Below are 18,503 nucleotides of genomic sequence, written 5' to 3'. Positions count from 1 at the left end.
GTTTTCCATGATTGAATCACAATCAGTGTAATAGCATTTTTTTATCATAACATTTTGTGCAGAATGTTATATCATGTGAGGGTGAACAGAGGGTAAGTAGGTCTTGCTATAAATGTCATAACGTAAGAATACATTATTTGAAATGTAGAAGAAGAAAAAAAACATGTTTCTGAAAAAAAACTGTATTCATCGACATGGTTTTTAAAATAACAAAGATACTGTGCATAATTTTAACATTAAGTATTAGTATTTGGCATGCAGGATACAAAGGCACTCAAATTGTACAGATGGGCTACTAGAGAAGAGTAAACATAAAAACATGGATACAGAACATGATGACGTGAAAGACAACACAGTAAGCTTCCAAATCTTTTCTTAGCAACCCACGTCAACGCTGTAGCGCATATTTTTAGACACAGTAATCGTCTCTGCTGTAGGTAGGAGGAATGGAAGAAGAACAGGAAAGAGGAGCAACTTACTGCAATATTTCAAACACAGTTAACAACAACAACAAAAAATCCAATCAAATGGTCAACTGCTAGATGTCCAGCCTGGCCTGTTGCTTCGGTCTACCGAGCTGTCTGGTTGGGCCGATGCGTTTTCCAGCATGTGTGCGCTGATGCTGCCGCAGACCCTGGCGGTAAATGAAGCTCTTCCCACACTCTCTGCACTCGTAGGGTCTTTCTCCGGTGTGGAGCCTGTGGTGAACCTTCAGTTCCTCAGCTCTAGAGTAGCCCTTCCCACAGACACTACAAATAAAAGGTCTTTCTTTAATATGGGTCTGGTAATGTGCTGTTAGGTACGAGTTTATCCGAAACGTCTTCCCACAGATGGAACATGCAAACGGCCTCTCCCCAGAGTGCTGCATCTCGTGCAGCTTGAGAGAGGAGGCCGTGTGGAAACCTCTGCCGCACTGGGAGCAGAGGAAAGGTCTCTCCCCAGTATGGATGCGCTGGTGGATTTGGATGTAGCTTTCATTGATGAACCTCTTGCCACAGTCGGGACACGAGTAGCGCTTCTCCTTGATGTGGGTTTTCATATGTTCTTCCAGCTTTTCTTTTTCGGTGAACTGGATGCCACAGCGGCGGCAGAAGAGAAGCTGTGAAGAGCTTTGCTTGGCCGCGTCGGATTCCCCTGCCGATTCTGTGTGTGTGGTAATGTGGTGTGCTTGTAAAGCCGAATGACTCTCACATTCATTTCCACATTCCAGGCAACGGAGGGAGGATCTGATCCTGGACTCACCCGGCAGAGACTTTAAATATTCGGTGAGTTCTGATGCAATGGGATTCACCTCATCGTCAAAATCCACAGCACCCTTACGACCTGCACAGAGACAAAAGGACAGACAAATCAACTTTTACTCTTCAACTGTAATAATCTTTGCATTGTTTGGGACTTTAGTTTTACTTTACTTATGGTTTACCTTGAGCTATGTACAGTATATTTTACTGTACTGAAATAAGTTTTCAGTTTTGGTCAGTAAACAGTGGTTGTCCGTTACACTGTAGGCTCAACATTACTGGTAATCGTTTCATCAAAATAATGTAGAAAACATTACACTTCATTACGTTTAGTAATATTGTACAAATAAGCAGTAAGAGCAGTAGCCTGTGTAAGTCAAAACATGCTCCTTTGGGAGTAAAAAGCCACCATAAGCCTTGTTAATAGGCCTACTGAATAAACAACCCGATTTTGGGGTCAAGTGTAGTCTATCCGGGCCCATGTTAAAGCCCCCTTACTGGAATCCTGAATATAATAATATTCCATTATATTTTGTATTTTGTATTATTACCTGCCATCAGAAATTTGTGATTTTCTTGCCATGAATATAGCTGTTTTAACAATAAATCAGTGCCTAAAAATGTATCACAATGCAGAAATAGAAGTCTTTCACGCTCAAAATTTCCTTGGGGGAGAACACTTAATGTGTGTCCACCCCCCCCCCCCCCAAAAGGCCCATTCTGATCCATACATAGAAAATGACAGAAGTAAAAATATTCTAAGAGGAGAACTGTAAATGATTAAGTACCATCCAATCTCACCTAAGTGGACTTTGTAGTGCGTTTTGAGATTTCCCTTCTGGTTGAAACCCCGACCACAGATGGAGCAGCAGTAAGGTTTCTCTCCTGTGTGGATCAGCTCGTGCCTCTCAAGTTTGTAGGCATGAGGGAACTCTTTGCTACACACCGAGCAGTGGTACTCCATCTTCTCTTTGGGCTTCTTCAGGAGCTCAGGAGGTATTTCAATTGGAACATGAACCATCTTTCTGCCAGGGCGTTTCTTCACTATGTAGGGAAAAAGAAATTGAAATTACAAGGTAAGACTGTTAATGCTTACATAAAAGTAGCTTGTAGACCTATAAAAAAAACAAATCACATACCACCAATATACTATGTTAATAGTCCTAGTTTGTTTGTTGATTGCTATGTTCTTCGGCTATTCTTTTTAGGTGCTAAAGACTTAAAGGTCCCATGACATGATGCTTTTTGGATGATTTATACAGACCTTAGTGGTCCCCTTATAATGCATCTGAAGTCTCTTTCCCAAAATTCAGCCTTGGTGCAGAATTACAGCCACTAGAGCCAGTCCCACAATGAGCTTTCCTTAGTATGTGCCATTTCTGTGTCTGTAGCTACTGAGGAGAAGAGAGGGGGGGGCAAGGTGGAGGGTTGGGGTGTGGCCTTGACCAACTGCCACTTTGCTCATTTGAAGCCATGATGTCTCTCTCTCATAGGTGGGCCAAATTCTCTCTGCGGAGAAAGGGGAGGCAACTTTGCCCCTCATGACCTCATAAGGAGCAGATTCCAGATTGGCCCATGTGAGCTTTCATTTTCTCAAAAGCAGAGCAGGATACCCAGGGCTCGGTTTACACCTATCCCAATTTCTACCTACTGGGGGACCATAGGCAGGCTGGGAGAACTCATATTGATGTTAAAAATAACTCATAAAGTGACGTTTTCATGCCATGGGACCTTTAATGAAAGTGGCCTGTAACTCACTCACAAACTCAAACTTTGTGAAAAATAGGAAAGGAAAATATCTAGCAGCAGTTGACACCTGCAGATGTTGCTGTATTAATGTTGCGACCTGCAGGAAAAATATGTAATTGATTCTGCACTTTTACACAGCACCACATGCAATCAATGGGTGTTACAGCTGCACTTTATTCTTTTTATAGCTGGGGTTTTCTTTGTGTGCACAGGTTTTGAGGTTTTACATAAACAAAGATCAATATGTAAAAAGAACGTTAAATGACTAAACATCAAGGATAGATATATATATATTTATATATATATATATATATATATATATATATACATATATATATATATATATACATGTATATATATATATATATATATACATGTATATATATACATACACACACACACACAAGCACACAAATACATTTATACTTAATATTCTAAAAACTTTAGATAAAATATTTCCCTCCTTTTTTGAAACATCTACAACCACTTTCAACACATACATCGACATGTCTATGTCTTAACAGCTGCAATTATTTTTGCTGACAGGTGAAACAGGTCTGACTAAACTGCTGCTGCTGATGATGATCATCAAAAATGCTTTGTGTTATTGTTCCTGTAATGTGTCTTCCTGTAAAGTCAAATCTCACATCCAGGAACCCGTAAATTTCCTTTCCTCTGGTTAACCAATGATCACGGCTAATTAGATCAAGGATTGGCTGCAGCTGCACTACCACACCACCCGTTTAGTTGGTCTTACCAGAAGACACCCGTGTGCTTTCTCCTTCAGCAGATAGTTTAGTATCTTTCCTTCTTCTGTGAGGTCGCTTTGCTGGTAAAAAGAAATAAAGATGCTTAAAACATAATACTGATGTTAAATTGTCATGTGCATATGAGTTGGGTATCAAAATGTGGAGTTGGCATGTGTATGTTTTCTACAAAATGGGTCTCGCTATCCTTTTTTGGATACGGGTACCAATACAAATACCGGGACTTCGATAGTGGTTCCTAAACTAGACTTTTTTTATACCAATTTTTAAGAAAAGAAATTACATCACAGCACAAATCTTTGTTTTTCATCTCCTACTACGTAATCCCTTTCTCTGTGCGTAATTTAGAGTTGTCCCTGCCTGTCTCTGCGACGTGTAACGTTAGGCAGCCAATCACAAGCATTATTAGATCTTGGTAGAAGAATGCTGCGTGCTTACTGGCTCAACGACGCTTATGGGTTTTACTCCTAAGGTATTGGAATTGGGTATTGAATGACAAGGCAGATTACAATACTCGATACTTCAGAGGCAATTCAGTCAGTGCCGGAGTATTAAGCTGGTACCCAGCTCTAAATACAGCAGATCTGAGCTAAGACACAAAAGAGAGGCTGAAACTTATCCATATAACAGAAAAGGTATGGTAAAAAGGCCTATGTTGTAGGTTTGATATCTACTGCAAACATGCGTCATATGCACCCACTCCTCTGATGAACTCCATGTAAACAGTTATTTTACCAACACACTGCGCAATATTTGAAACTGATCCTATGATAAATAAACCACAACTATCTTCAAAACTATTTGGTTTTCTTATTCAAATAATGCCCTAAGGAATCAGAATCAATTGGATACAGAGTCACCTAAATGTAAATGATACCCAACCACACTTGTGAACCTTATTTTTCCTCCTTTGTCTTACCAGCAACACGGCGGACAGTTTTTGAGTAGGATTCTTCTGACTCAACGATGACAGGGACATTTCTCTTTCTTCGGGTGCGCCTTGAAACTATAAGATTACATGTAAGAATTAACAACAATAATGTGCAAAACAATAACAAGAACGTGCAAATGTATCATTTCAGAAGCATAAACATGCACTCAATTGGCATTAAATTGGCATTATTAAAAAAATAAAAAAAAATCAAGAAGACTCACTTCCTGGCTCTGCTTCTAGGTCTTCAACAGACAACAGTGGAGGTTTGGAAATCTTTCTTCTGCCCCTTCTTTTTACTTTGTGACAAAGAAAAAACAGCAGAAAATATGCCCATTTGGAAAGAACGTTTTTTATATTGATGCTGAATTCTGAATACAAGGGAACAATAACATTATGACTCGTCTGAATCCTCCATATGTACAACTTAAACCAACAATGAGAAAGTGTATTATAATGTAAATCTTCTTTTCATTTAATCGCATCACTCACCAGGATTTGCAGGAACTTCTTTCTCTGCGTCTGAGACGTCCAATGACACCACTGTTATTTCCGGAACCTTTTTCTGTCTCCTTGGTCTCTTTCCTGGTGACATTGTGTGCAAAAAGATAACCAATTCATAACTGTTATTTATCAACTTATATTATATACACTTTTAAGTTTTAGTTAGACTTGTGTTTACCACGATATAAGGGTGAGACAGCTGCCATTTTTACTACTCTTTCTTTTTCCTCCCCTTCTTCCCTTTCTTCATCTTCCCCCACAGACACAACTTCCATGCTGAGCGTTGGACTACTGCTCTCTCTCTGGTTTTGGCCTTGCAGCTGAGACTCGGACAGGAAGACACCCTGTGGTCATAATCATTAAAAACAATCAGAAACATACCCCAAAACCCTCCCTTGTTAACAGTACTTAAGCCTGCAAACAGAGCAGAGATACAATGCATTTTATAGTAGCAGTTCTAGAATGTGTGTGTTGGGGAGGGGGGGGGGGCACTGGTGACTATTAATCAGTAAAACTCCCAAATGATCTACCCTGCAGTGAGACTGAAAACTCTCTCCTCTGGTTACTAAGTTTTGGTCACTATTGTATTCTGATGTTGAGAAGTACCACACGCAGACGTTACACTGTGCCATTCAAATACTTTTGTCAAGTCAATATCTTAAGACAGATTTCAACTCTTCATCCCTAAACAAAGCACAAATTTAAGCAAGGACATCGGTAAAAAAATACAATTTTGGGGGTCAAGTCACAGTTCATTTACCAAGTGGATCACAATTTATCTGTTCAATAAAACTCATCATTTTCATGTAGTAATTTCTGGCATTCCATTTTGTCAACCTTGGAAAAGTGGCATTGCAAAAACCCATTTTGTTTGAGGTTTTATACAAGTTTCTCATTCTGGAACATGTATATGTGGTGCTGTTGAATTGTTTTATATGCAATGTAATTATATGCTAATGCTATATATGCAATCAGAAGGTTTACAAGACTTAAAGGGGAGTGAACAGCCCTCATGCCTTTGTGCTGCAAAAACTGATAAATTATGTTTTAAGACAAATTACCTTGATAGGCGGAAAACTTTCTGTGCAATCAGATCCTCGGTCAGGACTGTTTCCTGTGAAAAAACAGTTGACATCCAACATCTTTAAAATAATTCTGTAATACTGTGGTGCTTCCAGGCCTAATATAAATGGCTGAATTTTACATGAAAGAGTCAATGAAATAAACTAAATTCATATTTTACCAATGTTGTGAGTTATGACAATCCATTAAACTGTTAACATGAACAAAATTATTACAAAAAACAAAATAGACTGACAATACACGTTTCATGTTTTAAAATATCTTGTTTTGGAAATAACTGCTACTTAAAATGATCTTAATCAAATAAACTCATAAAGGAAACTGAAACAACAAGTTGTAGCTATGCAGTAAACATGCTGCTATAATATCACTTACTGGCATCCCATTCAACCACTTCTCCATCAGAGTTGATTAAACCACCAATTTCTTCATCCTGTTGCTCTTCTTCTTCCTCCTCCTCGTCTCCTGCTTGCAGTCTGACAGTCAAATGGAGCGTTTGGTCCTCTAAGTTAGCAGATCCCTTGAGTTCACGTGACATCGCAGGCTTATGTTCAGGAGAATCCTAAATAAAGTATAAAGTGTACATCATACAGAGCACAATGCAAGAAGGCATTCATTTTTCTGCAGTGAAGTAGTGACCTCCAGATTTGGACATTTTTCCTCTCATTTGGTTGGAATGCATATTAAAAAAACATCTTTAAATTTAACTTTTTTTAATACTTAAACTAAAATTTGCAGTTTTAATATTATTTTTAAAAGGGCCTTATGCAAGAATATTTTCATAGTTTTAACCAGTGCCTCTCTTACTTTTTCACTGCTAATATGGTTGATGATCAAAGACTGAGATGGGTGTTAAATTATCCCGTTATCTTGAAAAAGCCTGGGGGAAAAAAGCTCTTTAGCGAGATGATCTTTATTTTTTGGTTTATACTGTTTATGTTACTTATGTATTTCTACACGTTTTGTATATGCGAGACTGGAAGATCTCTGTTAAATAGCAGTGTCTCGTATTCCCATTTGTGAGGGGCCGAATGTTTGGTATGACACATACATTAAATGCTAAGAAAAAACTTTTAATTACAGTGATCCATGACTAAAATGATAGGCAGTCCATATGACTACAGTCAGAGAGAATATTAGGATATAAGGAGAACAAAAATATTTTAAACTATTTCTACATACCGTTTGGCAAGGTGCTGATTTTTTGGTGTCTTCTGCTTGTGTTGTCAAAGATTGTTTTCCGTCGAGGCTCTGGTCTTTAGCATAACACTCATCCCCTGCATGTGTTTTCTGATGGGTTTTCATGTTCCGTTTGGGACTGGGGGTCGCCTCATGTGCTGAGCAGGAAAAGGGTTTCTCTCCTGTATTATTGCACTGATGCACAATCACATTTGCCGGCGCTTTTCCACATAGACTGAACATCTTCGGTTTCTCATCAGAGTCCATGAACATGTGTCTCTGCCGCCCCTCTCTGGCAGAGGAGTTCTCCCCAGAGAGATTGTGACCTCTGGACTCCCCTGGTAATACTCTCTGCTGTCTCTTTATTCCGTGCGAAATGGAGCTCTCCTTTCCACATGCTTTGAGGTCGGGATGACATGTGTGTGTGCAAGTATCCTCTTTTTCTCCCTCTGAGCTGCAGCTCTCCTCTGTGTTGAACATTAAAAGGCAAAACAATTTTTTTTTGAAAAATCACAATGGAGACATTTTTGTGTATGTGATATTTAAGAATTTCCACTCACGATTTTCACTTGCAGTCCAGCTTTCCTCTTCCTCTTTGATGATTACTTGAATCTCTGGTGTCTCACAATTATAGTCAGGGCTTGCTGGTGCTCTCTTTGAATCATGGCGTGGAGAATTCTGGTCATCAAAGTTTTCATTTAGACTTAGTGACAACGGATCTGGGAGCTCAGGATCCTATTAAGAAATTAAGACAGACACTCATGATCAGTAATCAAGGCATACAGTAACAACCCAAAACCTTTATCATGTGTCGGCACAACAAGTTTAGTGTAGTCAAAATTAAGGAAAAAAATATAATACAGTAAAATATATATACACAATAGTAACAGCTTAATACAAGCTTCATCTGAAATGACGTCTATATATACACACATCTTTGCATATACAAACTGTGTATGCAAAGATTAATACCCAGTGGGCCCCTATAAACATTGACACCGTTGGCTCGAGAAAATGTCAGGTTAGACGAGTAACAACACATTCATGACAGCTAAATAAGACATCCCAATTTTTATTATGGCTTGGGTGTGTCCATGTATTGTTCCAAGAATGTGACCTGCATTGCCAGTACTGCCCTCTTACATTAAATGTCTAATTTAATAATGTGCACATGGTGGACAGGTGTGATGAGTTTGAAAAAATGCAAAAGAATGCAGTGAAGCCCTGCACACTTTCAGCTCTGTGTTTATTATCTAAGTAAAGCTTGATTATACAACTTTGTGAGACATTATATTCTAAATGGAGCCGCAACATCTTTGAGCCACAGGCTGTAATAGTTCATCATAAAAATAGTCCAAACAAATCAAATTAAAGTTTGGGGTCCAATTCAAACATGTCTTAACATCCAGTATTTTATTTATCTATTGCATTCTATGGATGTTAAGATGCCCTGTTTTATTGATACATCTTTAATTACTGACTGTGTTATTGTCTCATTTGTTTGCTGTTTTGTGTTTGGTGGCCGGTCAAAGGTCTTGTTATTTTAATAAAGTTAGTGCAATGTGCACTAAGGGATTTACTACGTTCTTACAACTTATAAATATAAATGTAAATATGTCATATAATTAAAGTTCTTTGTTAACAAGTTAGGCAAATATAAACAAACGGTATTGGCTTTATCCTAAATTGAGGATTTTTAAAAAATATTTTTTTGAAATTATACAGATCAAATGATTAATCGATTTAATAAAACCATGATTGGGAGATGTATTGCAGCCCTATGTGAGAATAAAGCTTTTTCCAAATCCCACAATCACACACTTTGATTTGCTCCTTAAAAACCAAGTCATCCTCATCCTTGTTGCTTAACTATAATGTTTATACATCTCTGTATTTATCATTGCCGTTGCCTTGCATACCTGTATTACTGTAGATATACTGTATATTCCATATACAAATACATTACTTACACAATATTACCTACATGGACTAATATACAATGTATTACAATGTATTACTGTGGCACTATCTTTGTACAGTGTATATTCAATAGAGGTCTAGTTCAGTTTCTATTCTCATCCAATTGTTTCTATTTAATTAAGGATTCTTAAATGTCGTTTACATGTGTCTTCTATTTGTCTAACTTTTTACCGAGAAGTCAACATGTTTTGTAAAATATAACAGTTTTAGAAAGAAAGAAAGGAAGGCTGTACGGTTTAGAGCAGGATGTGCAAAAATATTGATGGGGGGTCTGTGCAAAAGTTCACAGTATATGTATAATATCTGCAATGGAGGTATAATATGTGCGTTAATGTAAATAAACTTTGTTTTGTTACGCTAGCTACCATTATTCTAGGCACCGTGAGCTATCTAATATTTTTTCAGCATCACTTTGTTGGAAGCCCTTGCAACGAGAGAGTCGCGAGCAGTGAATTCATAATTTCCCCGAATATGGATCTGAATGCAACGCTCGTTAGTTTAATAACAAACGTCACAGCTAGCTAACAACCAAGGAAGCATTCGAGACATTGTTAAATGTAGGAGTGAAATGGGTTTAAACCGATGTCACCACACTACAGTAAACAATTAACTTCTTAATCTGCATACCTGGTTAACTAGCTAAATCTAACGTTACCTAACATTAACTATTCTTCTGTCACGTTAACTATAACAGTTAAGCTACATCCAAAATCCCAGCAAAAGACACTTAGCTGTATAATAACTGCCCGAATAGCAGCTAAGTTGTCTACGTTACCTCAAACATAATGCGATACGGTCGCAGGGTTTGAAGGAGGTCATAAGAAAACCAGGGTGGTGAGTAAATGAAGCTAAATTGTTGCGTTATTCTGGATGACAGAAGCCCGTCATGAACTCAACCCTGCTGTCTAGCTAGCTACACCGTCGGGGATTTTTTTTTTAATCCTAGGACGGCGAAGGCATGGCCCGCCCTTCTCTGCTCTACTCGTCCTCTTATTGGCTTACCCTGGCATTCTTGCCATGACCCTAACCAATACCACTCCTCTTGCCTAAACCTAAGCAACCCCAAGTCTCATTGTAATAAACAGGCCTTTGCTCCGAACGTTGTATCCAGTTCAACCACATGAACAACCCAACCAGAGCAGGTAACGATTACATGCCAATCTTGACAATGCCTTCACCGTCCTAGAAAATAAAAATGCCAAAGCGTTGCCTTTGCGCCACCATTTCTTCTTCCCGTTTTTTGTTGTTGCAGCGGTTACCAGCCGTCACACCGCCACCTACTGGACAGTACAGATTAAGTCTTAAGAATCATCTTTGACGTGATTGGCATGTTGTAAAATGACGGCTCTGAATCTCACTCACTTGACACTAATACATTCAAGAACTCTAAAGCTGTGAAGACTTTTATTTTTATTTTTATGTATTTATTGTGATGCCATATTTAAATATTAAAATAACACTGTCATTCATATTTATTTATTTTACTTTTGATACGTTTTGTTTTTGTTTTTACTTGAAGCAGTATTCATGTGGCAAGGGAACGAAGTTTCCTTCATTTGTGCACTCTGTGTGTACAGTTGAAAGACAATAAAAAAGCTATCCGTCTACTGTGCTATTATACGCAACCTTTGTGACTGATTTGGAGCATCTGACAATGAAGTTGGGGCTAGGACTGAAAAGCCTTGTTGTCGTTTTTGCCTGTACCCCTGGACCCTGTGTTGTCAATATTCTACTTTCGGTGTCTTTGTGTGTCGTAAATATTGTACATGATATTGTTTTAATAAAAGGAAAAATGAAATAACAAAGCCACCAATTTCAGAATGGCCTGCAAGCTGCAAGAGAGCAACATTACTTGAACCAGGGGAAATAACTTGAAGGGTCTTGCAGGTGGCAGGTGGACTCACTCAACAGGGCACTGGTGTTGAGTAAACTATGTACAGAATAAAATATGTTGCATTGCTATAGATTAAACTACCCATCAGTTTAAATAATAGTTGAAATTAGGACAACATTAAACATCTAGACTACAGTACAGACACATTAATGCAGATAATACTTAAATAGCTTTGCTTAAGTAAGGTTTTGAATGCAGGAATTGTACTTGCAGTGAAGTATTTTCACAGTGTTGCATTGGTACAGTTGTTACTCAATAGTCAATGTTGAGCATTCAGTAGTGATTGAATTTCAAAGTTAGGTATTCAGCAGTTTATAAAATTCCACTCTTAAAGGCCATTATTTGCTTTCATAATTAAACCATTATCAAACTTTACTGGAAAATAGTTGATCCAGTCATCCTCTGCTTATCCTTTGCAGAGTAAAGACAATTTTCAATATATTGCCCCTGGGAACACTTTGCCCAGGTCTCCTGAAAATTTCAGGGGAAGTTTTCCTCAACAATATTTTAATGGGTTTTTACTTTATTAAATAGTTCACTTTGAAAAGAGATCATATAGGGAATGTTACTATAGCGCAAAGTATCCTAGTTTTGGACCTTAATGTGTACAGTGTATGTTCTGGACCCCAAATACTGCATTTATTAAAAGTACCTTACCATAACCCGTTAAAAATACAGATTTACATTAATAATAGGCCTACCATATTGTATTTCTTCATTGTATTTTGAATTATTTTTCTGAATCTGTAATTTCTACGGCCATCAAATGAAGTGAGTAAAAAGTACAATATTGAGTTCCAAAATGTAGAAGTAGGCCTGTACTTCAATAAATATTATTTCCACCACTGTACATAACCATGGATGTATTAAGAGAACTGACATAACTCATTATAAGTACAGTGTCTTCCCTGTGCCAGACCCAACGTGTAAGATAATAGGTTACTGCTCTGTTATCATCGGGGTCACGAATATCTCGTTCTTTAGTATAGAATCTGAACCATAGTGACAGAATCCTATCTGAACTTTGAACTGAAGCTGCTTTAAATAGCCGCATGGCTGAAATCAGTTGGCTTTAAAACATCACCGAGGACGAGTGCAGACATCTTTGTCCTGGCTTCAGCCAAATAGTTTGAGATAGGTGAGCGTATGACCAATGACGAGTTGTCAGGTACACGCATGCTGACACGCTGACACGCTGACGTGTGCGTGGATGTATACGTGGGGCTTTCCACAGCAGCTTGGACTATTAATCAGCACCATGGCGAGTGCTGTTCAGGCAAAAATATTTATCTCCGTCCTGGACAGTTTTATTCAGGTTTAACTTAAGATAGACTTAGGTAAGTTATTTTAACCAGATAGTTGTAATGTCAACCTCCAGCAGGTCACCATTCAAAGGCCATTCCTGAGACGAGGTAAAAATGTCACTAATTCCTAGTTAATGTTATGCTAGCTTGCTTTCACTTGCTGGCGGCTAACTAGCTAGCTAGCAAATCAGTCCTAAAGCTAACGTAATATCAGGAAATTGTTCTTTTTGCTTTAGAGAGCTGTGAATATTGCTCGTGTCCTAACTAGTAATTATCTAATGAATGACAAACTAGCTAGCTGGCTAGTTAATGTACAGAGTAACGTAACAACTAACGTAGCTACAGATTAGGATGTGGTAGCTAGCTAACTTAACGTTAGCTTCTATCAATGTTAAGGGCGCTTACACAGCGTTCGTTAAAGTTCCGAACTATATAGCTAGCTAGCTAGCTTAGGTCGAACGTTATTTAGACGTTTTGATGGTGAAATGCAACAACAATATTGCTGTTTTACTGTTGATTGGTTTCCGTTCACTCTGTCAAGCGCACCACCAAACATTGTAAACAAATTACACTTCCTGAAATAATGGAGCAACACTAAATGTAGAACTGCTCGGGTATTCTGGTTTTGTGTTTCTAATATTTTCGATGAAGGCGAACAATGTATGGGTCATAACAGATTATAGATTAGAAAGTTATCGTCCCTTAAATTATACACTACCGGTCAAAAGTTTGGGTTCACCTACAAATTTCCATACCACTTCATTATAGACAGAAAACCAGCTGATCTGAGTGGGTGGCTGATCTTTAATGCAATATCAGTGCCCTTTATCAGCAACCATTCATCCAGTGATCCAAAGATACATTCTGTGTACTAATCTGATATAATAAAACCAACAACAAAAAACAAACATTGGAGAACCCTTTTGCAATTATTTAAGCACATAATGTAATCACCTTTGTCTCTGGGAAACTGATGGACATTTTCCACTATTTTCTGACATGTTATAGAATAAATGCTTAGTCAGTAAAACTATCAATTATGTTTTTACTTAATCAATGTAACAAATATCTTTAGTTTCATCCCTAAATGCTTCCGTTGCAATGAAACAAAATGCCAACTTGATCTTTCAAATCAAGAGTTTTCTAATATTTAAATATCATCCTCTTGTTATAAAAATAATTAGTTAATTTATCTGAATTGTATTAAAAAGGAAAATAGCACTGGCACTGTCCTTTAAATTGTGGTTGTATGTGAGAAGCTTTTAGAGATTGTACCCATATTGTAAACTTATATCACTTTTGGCATTTAGATTTTTTTCTTGTAACCTTGTTTCTCCTCTTATTCAGACTTGGATATATTGCGCCAGATGGAGTGGGATTCATCAGATGACGGTCTGGAAGCATTAATGGACAACCCCACTCACTTTTTGGAGTCTCCTCTGTCAAAGGCCTCCCCCACCGTACTCTCAGAACATGAAGTCTCATGCCACTGTTGCTACGACATCTTAGTGAACCCCACCACCTTGACCTGCGGCCATAACTTTTGCCGACACTGTCTGGCTCTGTGGTGGGAGTCTTCTCACAAGAATGAGTGCCCAGAGTGCCGGGAGAAGTGGGAAGGCTTTCCTAAAATCAACATACTGCTGAGGTATGCTTTCCACAGCCAGACCATGTCAGGGAATGAATGTTTGAATTTCTGACCAAAATATTCATATTTCTCTAACGTGCAGTAGAGAACAAAGACCTACTGATAACTTCTAAAGACAAAAAAACCTTGTGTGTGACAGGTGTGGTTCAAATACACCTTATTGAACAAAAGAATATTTTTAATGTAAGAAAGAAAAAAAAAAAAAGTTTTTAAATGCTAGATGTCTGAATAAAACCTTATTTACAAGGATAGACAATATTGATGTATGACTCATCTCCAGGGGTGGAGAAATATCTTTGACCCCTACAGAGCCAGACAACTTTTCATTAATTTCACAACCAAGTTACCCCCAACCGTTGAGGATGAATTTAGTTTGGTTCCTGGCTGTCTGGACACTGCTGGAGTTACTGATCTGCTAGCTTAAGCTTCTTAGCCTAATCAATGATGAGCGAGACAGTACAATGTATGCTCCACACTACCAGTGCAGTGCGAGACTTTTCCTTTCAGCATGTCGACTAAGATTACATTATTTTTGCTTTATACAGTATAGCCTTGTAGTCTGGTTGCCTAGTGCAACATAGTTTCACTTTCACAATATTCCAAAACAAGTCACATACTTACTAGTCTATATCCTTTGGGTTTCACCTCCGTGATTGCTCGGCGCTGCAGAAAATTACACCAGAAATTCCGTTTCCATCCGCTTTCTTTGTGTTGGGATTTTAAATTCGATGAATTTATGAGGACTATAATTGTTGCCTGCTCCTCAGATCTCTGCAGGGTAAATTGAAACCACTAGCTAGGCTATCTGACCAATCTTAGTTTTCTCTTGCACCACTATTTTGCAGCGGCACTGAGCAGAGTTTGGCACTGCCCGTAACAATTTTGATTGGTTTGAAGAAATGCCATTAAACCAGAGCATGTTTTTCTCCATACTTACAAACTTACAAAATTGGTCAAGAATCTAGTTATCTAGAGTAAAAGGAAAAAAGACACCTATGGAAATATCTACTGAAATGTAGGAAGTTGGTTTAAGAAATTACCACCCGCAGCTATTTCATTTTATGAAACGGAGACATTTGTTTATCCAAAAGTTGGATGTCTTCAAATTGATTTACATTTTTTACTGTAATAAGTAAGAGGAAGCAAGCTGTTGTCATCAGACACAAATACTATATCACCAAAGAAGTAACGTGGTTTATAGGAAATACACAGTATGTGAATGCCTCTAAAAGCCATGTTAATAGTATGACATGTGAGGAGTTTGGATTGTCTTTGTACACCGTTACTGACATCCGTTTATCACTACACAGTCAATGCATAGTGCACACTGTTTTAATCCAGGAAAGGGAAATACTTGATGAATGTGTTTTTTACAAAACAGCTAGGTTGTTTGAACAAAACCCCCAAAGAACATAACCATAGCTTTACCACCTTTTTTGTTGTTCTCTTGTTCTGTATTTAGCTTTTTTCTACTAATTGCACTTGTTAACTTCATACTCCCCTCTAGGGATGCAACTGACAAGCTGTTCAGTGAGGTCGTTCAGCGGAGAAGAACAGAGATCCAGAATAACCCCAAAATCTCCCGGAGTTTGCTAGCCTTTCAGAGGTAGTACAGTATAATCTATGATGCAATCTGTTTTGGTGCAAAGCTTTGGAACAACAGTGTGTGAGCATTAACACTGAAAGAGTACTCCACCAATTTGGCACTGACCTCCTATAACAGACTCATGAATGACAGTGTAAAACAAAAAGGTCAAAATGGGTACAGCACAACCAAATATACTGTGTTTATTTTATTCTTCCAAAACCTAGTGGATACATCACCCACAATGCAATTCTAATGGCGTTTTTCCATTACATGGTACCTGCTCGACTCGCCTCGACTCTACTCGCCATTTTTGGATTTCCATTATGAAAAAAAGTTCCTGGTAGCAGGTACTTTTTTTTTTTGTACCAACGCCGTTGAGGTTCCAAGCGAGCCGATACCAAAGGGTGACGTGAAAATTGGCAGACTGCTGAATGCTCGGAGAAAATCGTCACTAATCACTGCGTCATCATTGCCAGCGACAGACAGGGGTGTCCTGTTTTTAAATGGTTTAGCCAGCGTTTTCTTTTTTTTTGCTGCCTCCAGCTTCTTTTGAAACTAAATTTGTCTTCTGGCTGTGGCAACAGCCACATGCCGAGACACAAAAACAACACACCTATGACGTTCTGTGTGTGTGTCGCGTTAGGTCACAGCAGTTTCCTGCGACGTCGCTATCGCGACCAGCCACGCTTGCCTCATGCATGAGGCTGTACTAAATCTACAATGGAAACAGGAGGACGGTGGACCGCGGCCGAGCCGAGTAGAGCTGGTACAAGCAGTGAGTAAGCGCCATAACAGAGATCCCTTTAACAACGATGATGTTATCCCCATCAACGTGCCTTGGGTATCTCCAATCTGTTCACTTGTATTTGATACCTTTTGGGGTCTGTTTTTAGGTATGGTGACAACTTGGGAAGATCCAAGACAAACCAGCACAAAGGAGCAGGCTTCTTCTTCTCCGGATTCCTGACTGCACTCACGTGTGTGGCTGTAAGTAAACAACTGCTTTATGTTTACTATACTATTTTGTGCTGTATGATGTCAAATGCCCTAAAAATTGATGCTATAGCACCTAGCTACCTTCTTACCTGCCTTTTAAGTGCCATTGACAGTATGTTAGTGTTGCCGTGGCAACAGCAGTTTCTAAGCTTTTATATGGATTTATCAGATTTCGAGGGTAATGTATTGATTAACAGATGAGGGACACAATAAACCAAGGGAAACGTTTTAAAGTAAGAACATTTAAGTTTGGTTCAGCCCAAAGATTTGCAACGAGACAGGTTGAAACCTGCAACTACTGTATTTGCAATGCGCTAGTCTGCAAAGTTATGAGACCATTATTTATACCAATGCAACAAGACGAGACAGTGTCAAAGAGGTATGTAATATTTAAATGTTATCACAGTAGTGGATGAAGAGGTCACTTGTTCATATCATGTAGAAAGATCATGTTTATTTTGTCCATGTGGCACTTGGGAGCAACGTTACTTTGTTTAGTACGTGGCGGTACATTTTGTGTGCCTGTTTGGCTAGAAGAGTGTAAATAGATGAGAGCATGGTCCTGTTTTTGACCCCAGTTTATTAACAAATATCATTATTGAATCAGGTCATTTTTGGAAAAGGGGGCCTGGGCCTGTGTGCAAAGCATCAGTTTATTTTGGATGCTTTTTACTCACTTGGCTCACATGAACCTTACTGGCAAGTAACTAAGAAAACAAGATGCATGATAAAAATACTTTGTGTAAACATTTCAAGTGAACACTGAGCTTCAATTTAATCAATATTTACCTTTAAAGGTAGCCGTGGTAATGTAACTTGATACGCCCACTAGTCCCTTGCTAGTCTGGGTCCACCTTCCCCCCAGACTTCTTGCCATTTGATTTCCAAACTCCAAAAATATTAAGGCTTCTTCCTTATAGCTTTTTAGTTTTTTCACCAGAAAAACAGGGCATAACAACTTAAAAACAGCACAATGCCCCATCATTTTACTTTTAATTTACATGATCATGTAGGCTTTTCTACATGCAAAGATATATAACATAAGACAATTATTATGCACATTACTGATATTTATAAAAGTGGAGTTACAGTTTAGTTTTTTTAACTGTGTAGCTATCATCGGGCTACAGTGGTGTAAAAAGTGTTTGCCCCCTTCCTCATTTCCTGTTCCTTTGCATGTTTGTCACACTTAAGTGTTTCGGAACATCAAACCAATTTAAACAATAGTCAAGGACAACACAAGTAAACACAAAATGCAATTTGTAAATGAAGGTGTTTATTATTAAAGGTGAAAAAAAATCCAAACCATCATGGCCCTGTGTGAAAAAGTGATTGCCCCCTAAACCTAATAACTGGTTGGGCCAACCTTAGCAGCAACAACTGCAACCAAGCGTTTGCGATAACGTGCAATGAGGCTTTTACAGCGTCCTGGAGGAATTTTGGCCCACTTATCTTTGCAGAATTGTCCTAATTCAGTTACATTAGAGGGTTTTCGAGCATGAACGGCCTTTTTATGTTCATACCACAACATCTCAATAGGATTCAGTTCAGGACTTTGGCAAGGCCACTCCAAAGTCTTCATTTTGTTTTTCTTCAGCCATTCGGTGGTGGACTTGCTGGTGTGTTTAGGATCATTGTC

At 38.4% G+C, this 18,503-nt stretch overlaps 2 protein-coding genes across 3 annotated transcripts in view; one reads left to right on the top strand and one right to left on the bottom strand.

Moving 5' to 3' along the window:
• Positions 1 to 166: 166 nt before the first annotated feature.
• LOC117956504 (zinc finger protein 37 homolog) lies at positions 167 to 10,410 on the bottom strand. Its single transcript, XM_034891597.1, has 12 exons — positions 10,210 to 10,410; positions 8,015 to 8,189; positions 7,458 to 7,921; positions 6,651 to 6,837; positions 6,254 to 6,306; positions 5,371 to 5,536; positions 5,181 to 5,273; positions 4,913 to 4,987; positions 4,677 to 4,763; positions 3,748 to 3,819; positions 2,043 to 2,285; positions 167 to 1,323 (listed from the first exon to the last, which is right to left on the bottom strand). Exons 1-12 carry the CDS (start codon positions 10,216 to 10,218, stop codon positions 539 to 541), a joined length of 2,409 nt encoding a protein of 802 aa, XP_034747488.1. The 5' UTR covers positions 10,219 to 10,410; the 3' UTR covers positions 167 to 538.
• A 1,949-nt stretch (positions 10,411 to 12,359) lies between these two features.
• The window catches only part of LOC117956588 (bifunctional apoptosis regulator-like), a 12,167-nt gene continuing 6,023 nt past the window's right edge, over positions 12,360 to 18,503 (top strand). Inside the window, exons 1-4 of one of the 2 annotated variants that reach the window (XM_034891724.1) lie at positions 12,360 to 12,466; positions 13,980 to 14,280; positions 15,788 to 15,886; positions 16,762 to 16,855. In XM_034891724.1, the coding sequence (XP_034747615.1) occupies positions 14,000 to 14,280; positions 15,788 to 15,886; positions 16,762 to 16,855 (474 nt within the window). In that variant the 5' untranslated portion in view covers positions 12,360 to 12,466; positions 13,980 to 13,999. Of the gene's footprint in view, positions 12,467 to 12,487; positions 12,741 to 13,979; positions 14,281 to 15,787; positions 15,887 to 16,761; positions 16,856 to 18,503 lie in introns of those variants that run through there. The other variant, XM_034891715.1, reaches the window with a different exon arrangement.

Source organism: Etheostoma cragini, chromosome 2, assembly GCF_013103735.1.
Source record: "Etheostoma cragini isolate CJK2018 chromosome 2, CSU_Ecrag_1.0, whole genome shotgun sequence".
NCBI lineage: Eukaryota > Metazoa > Chordata > Actinopteri > Perciformes > Percidae > Etheostoma > Etheostoma cragini.
This window is presented reverse-complemented; position numbering and strand designations above follow the sequence as displayed.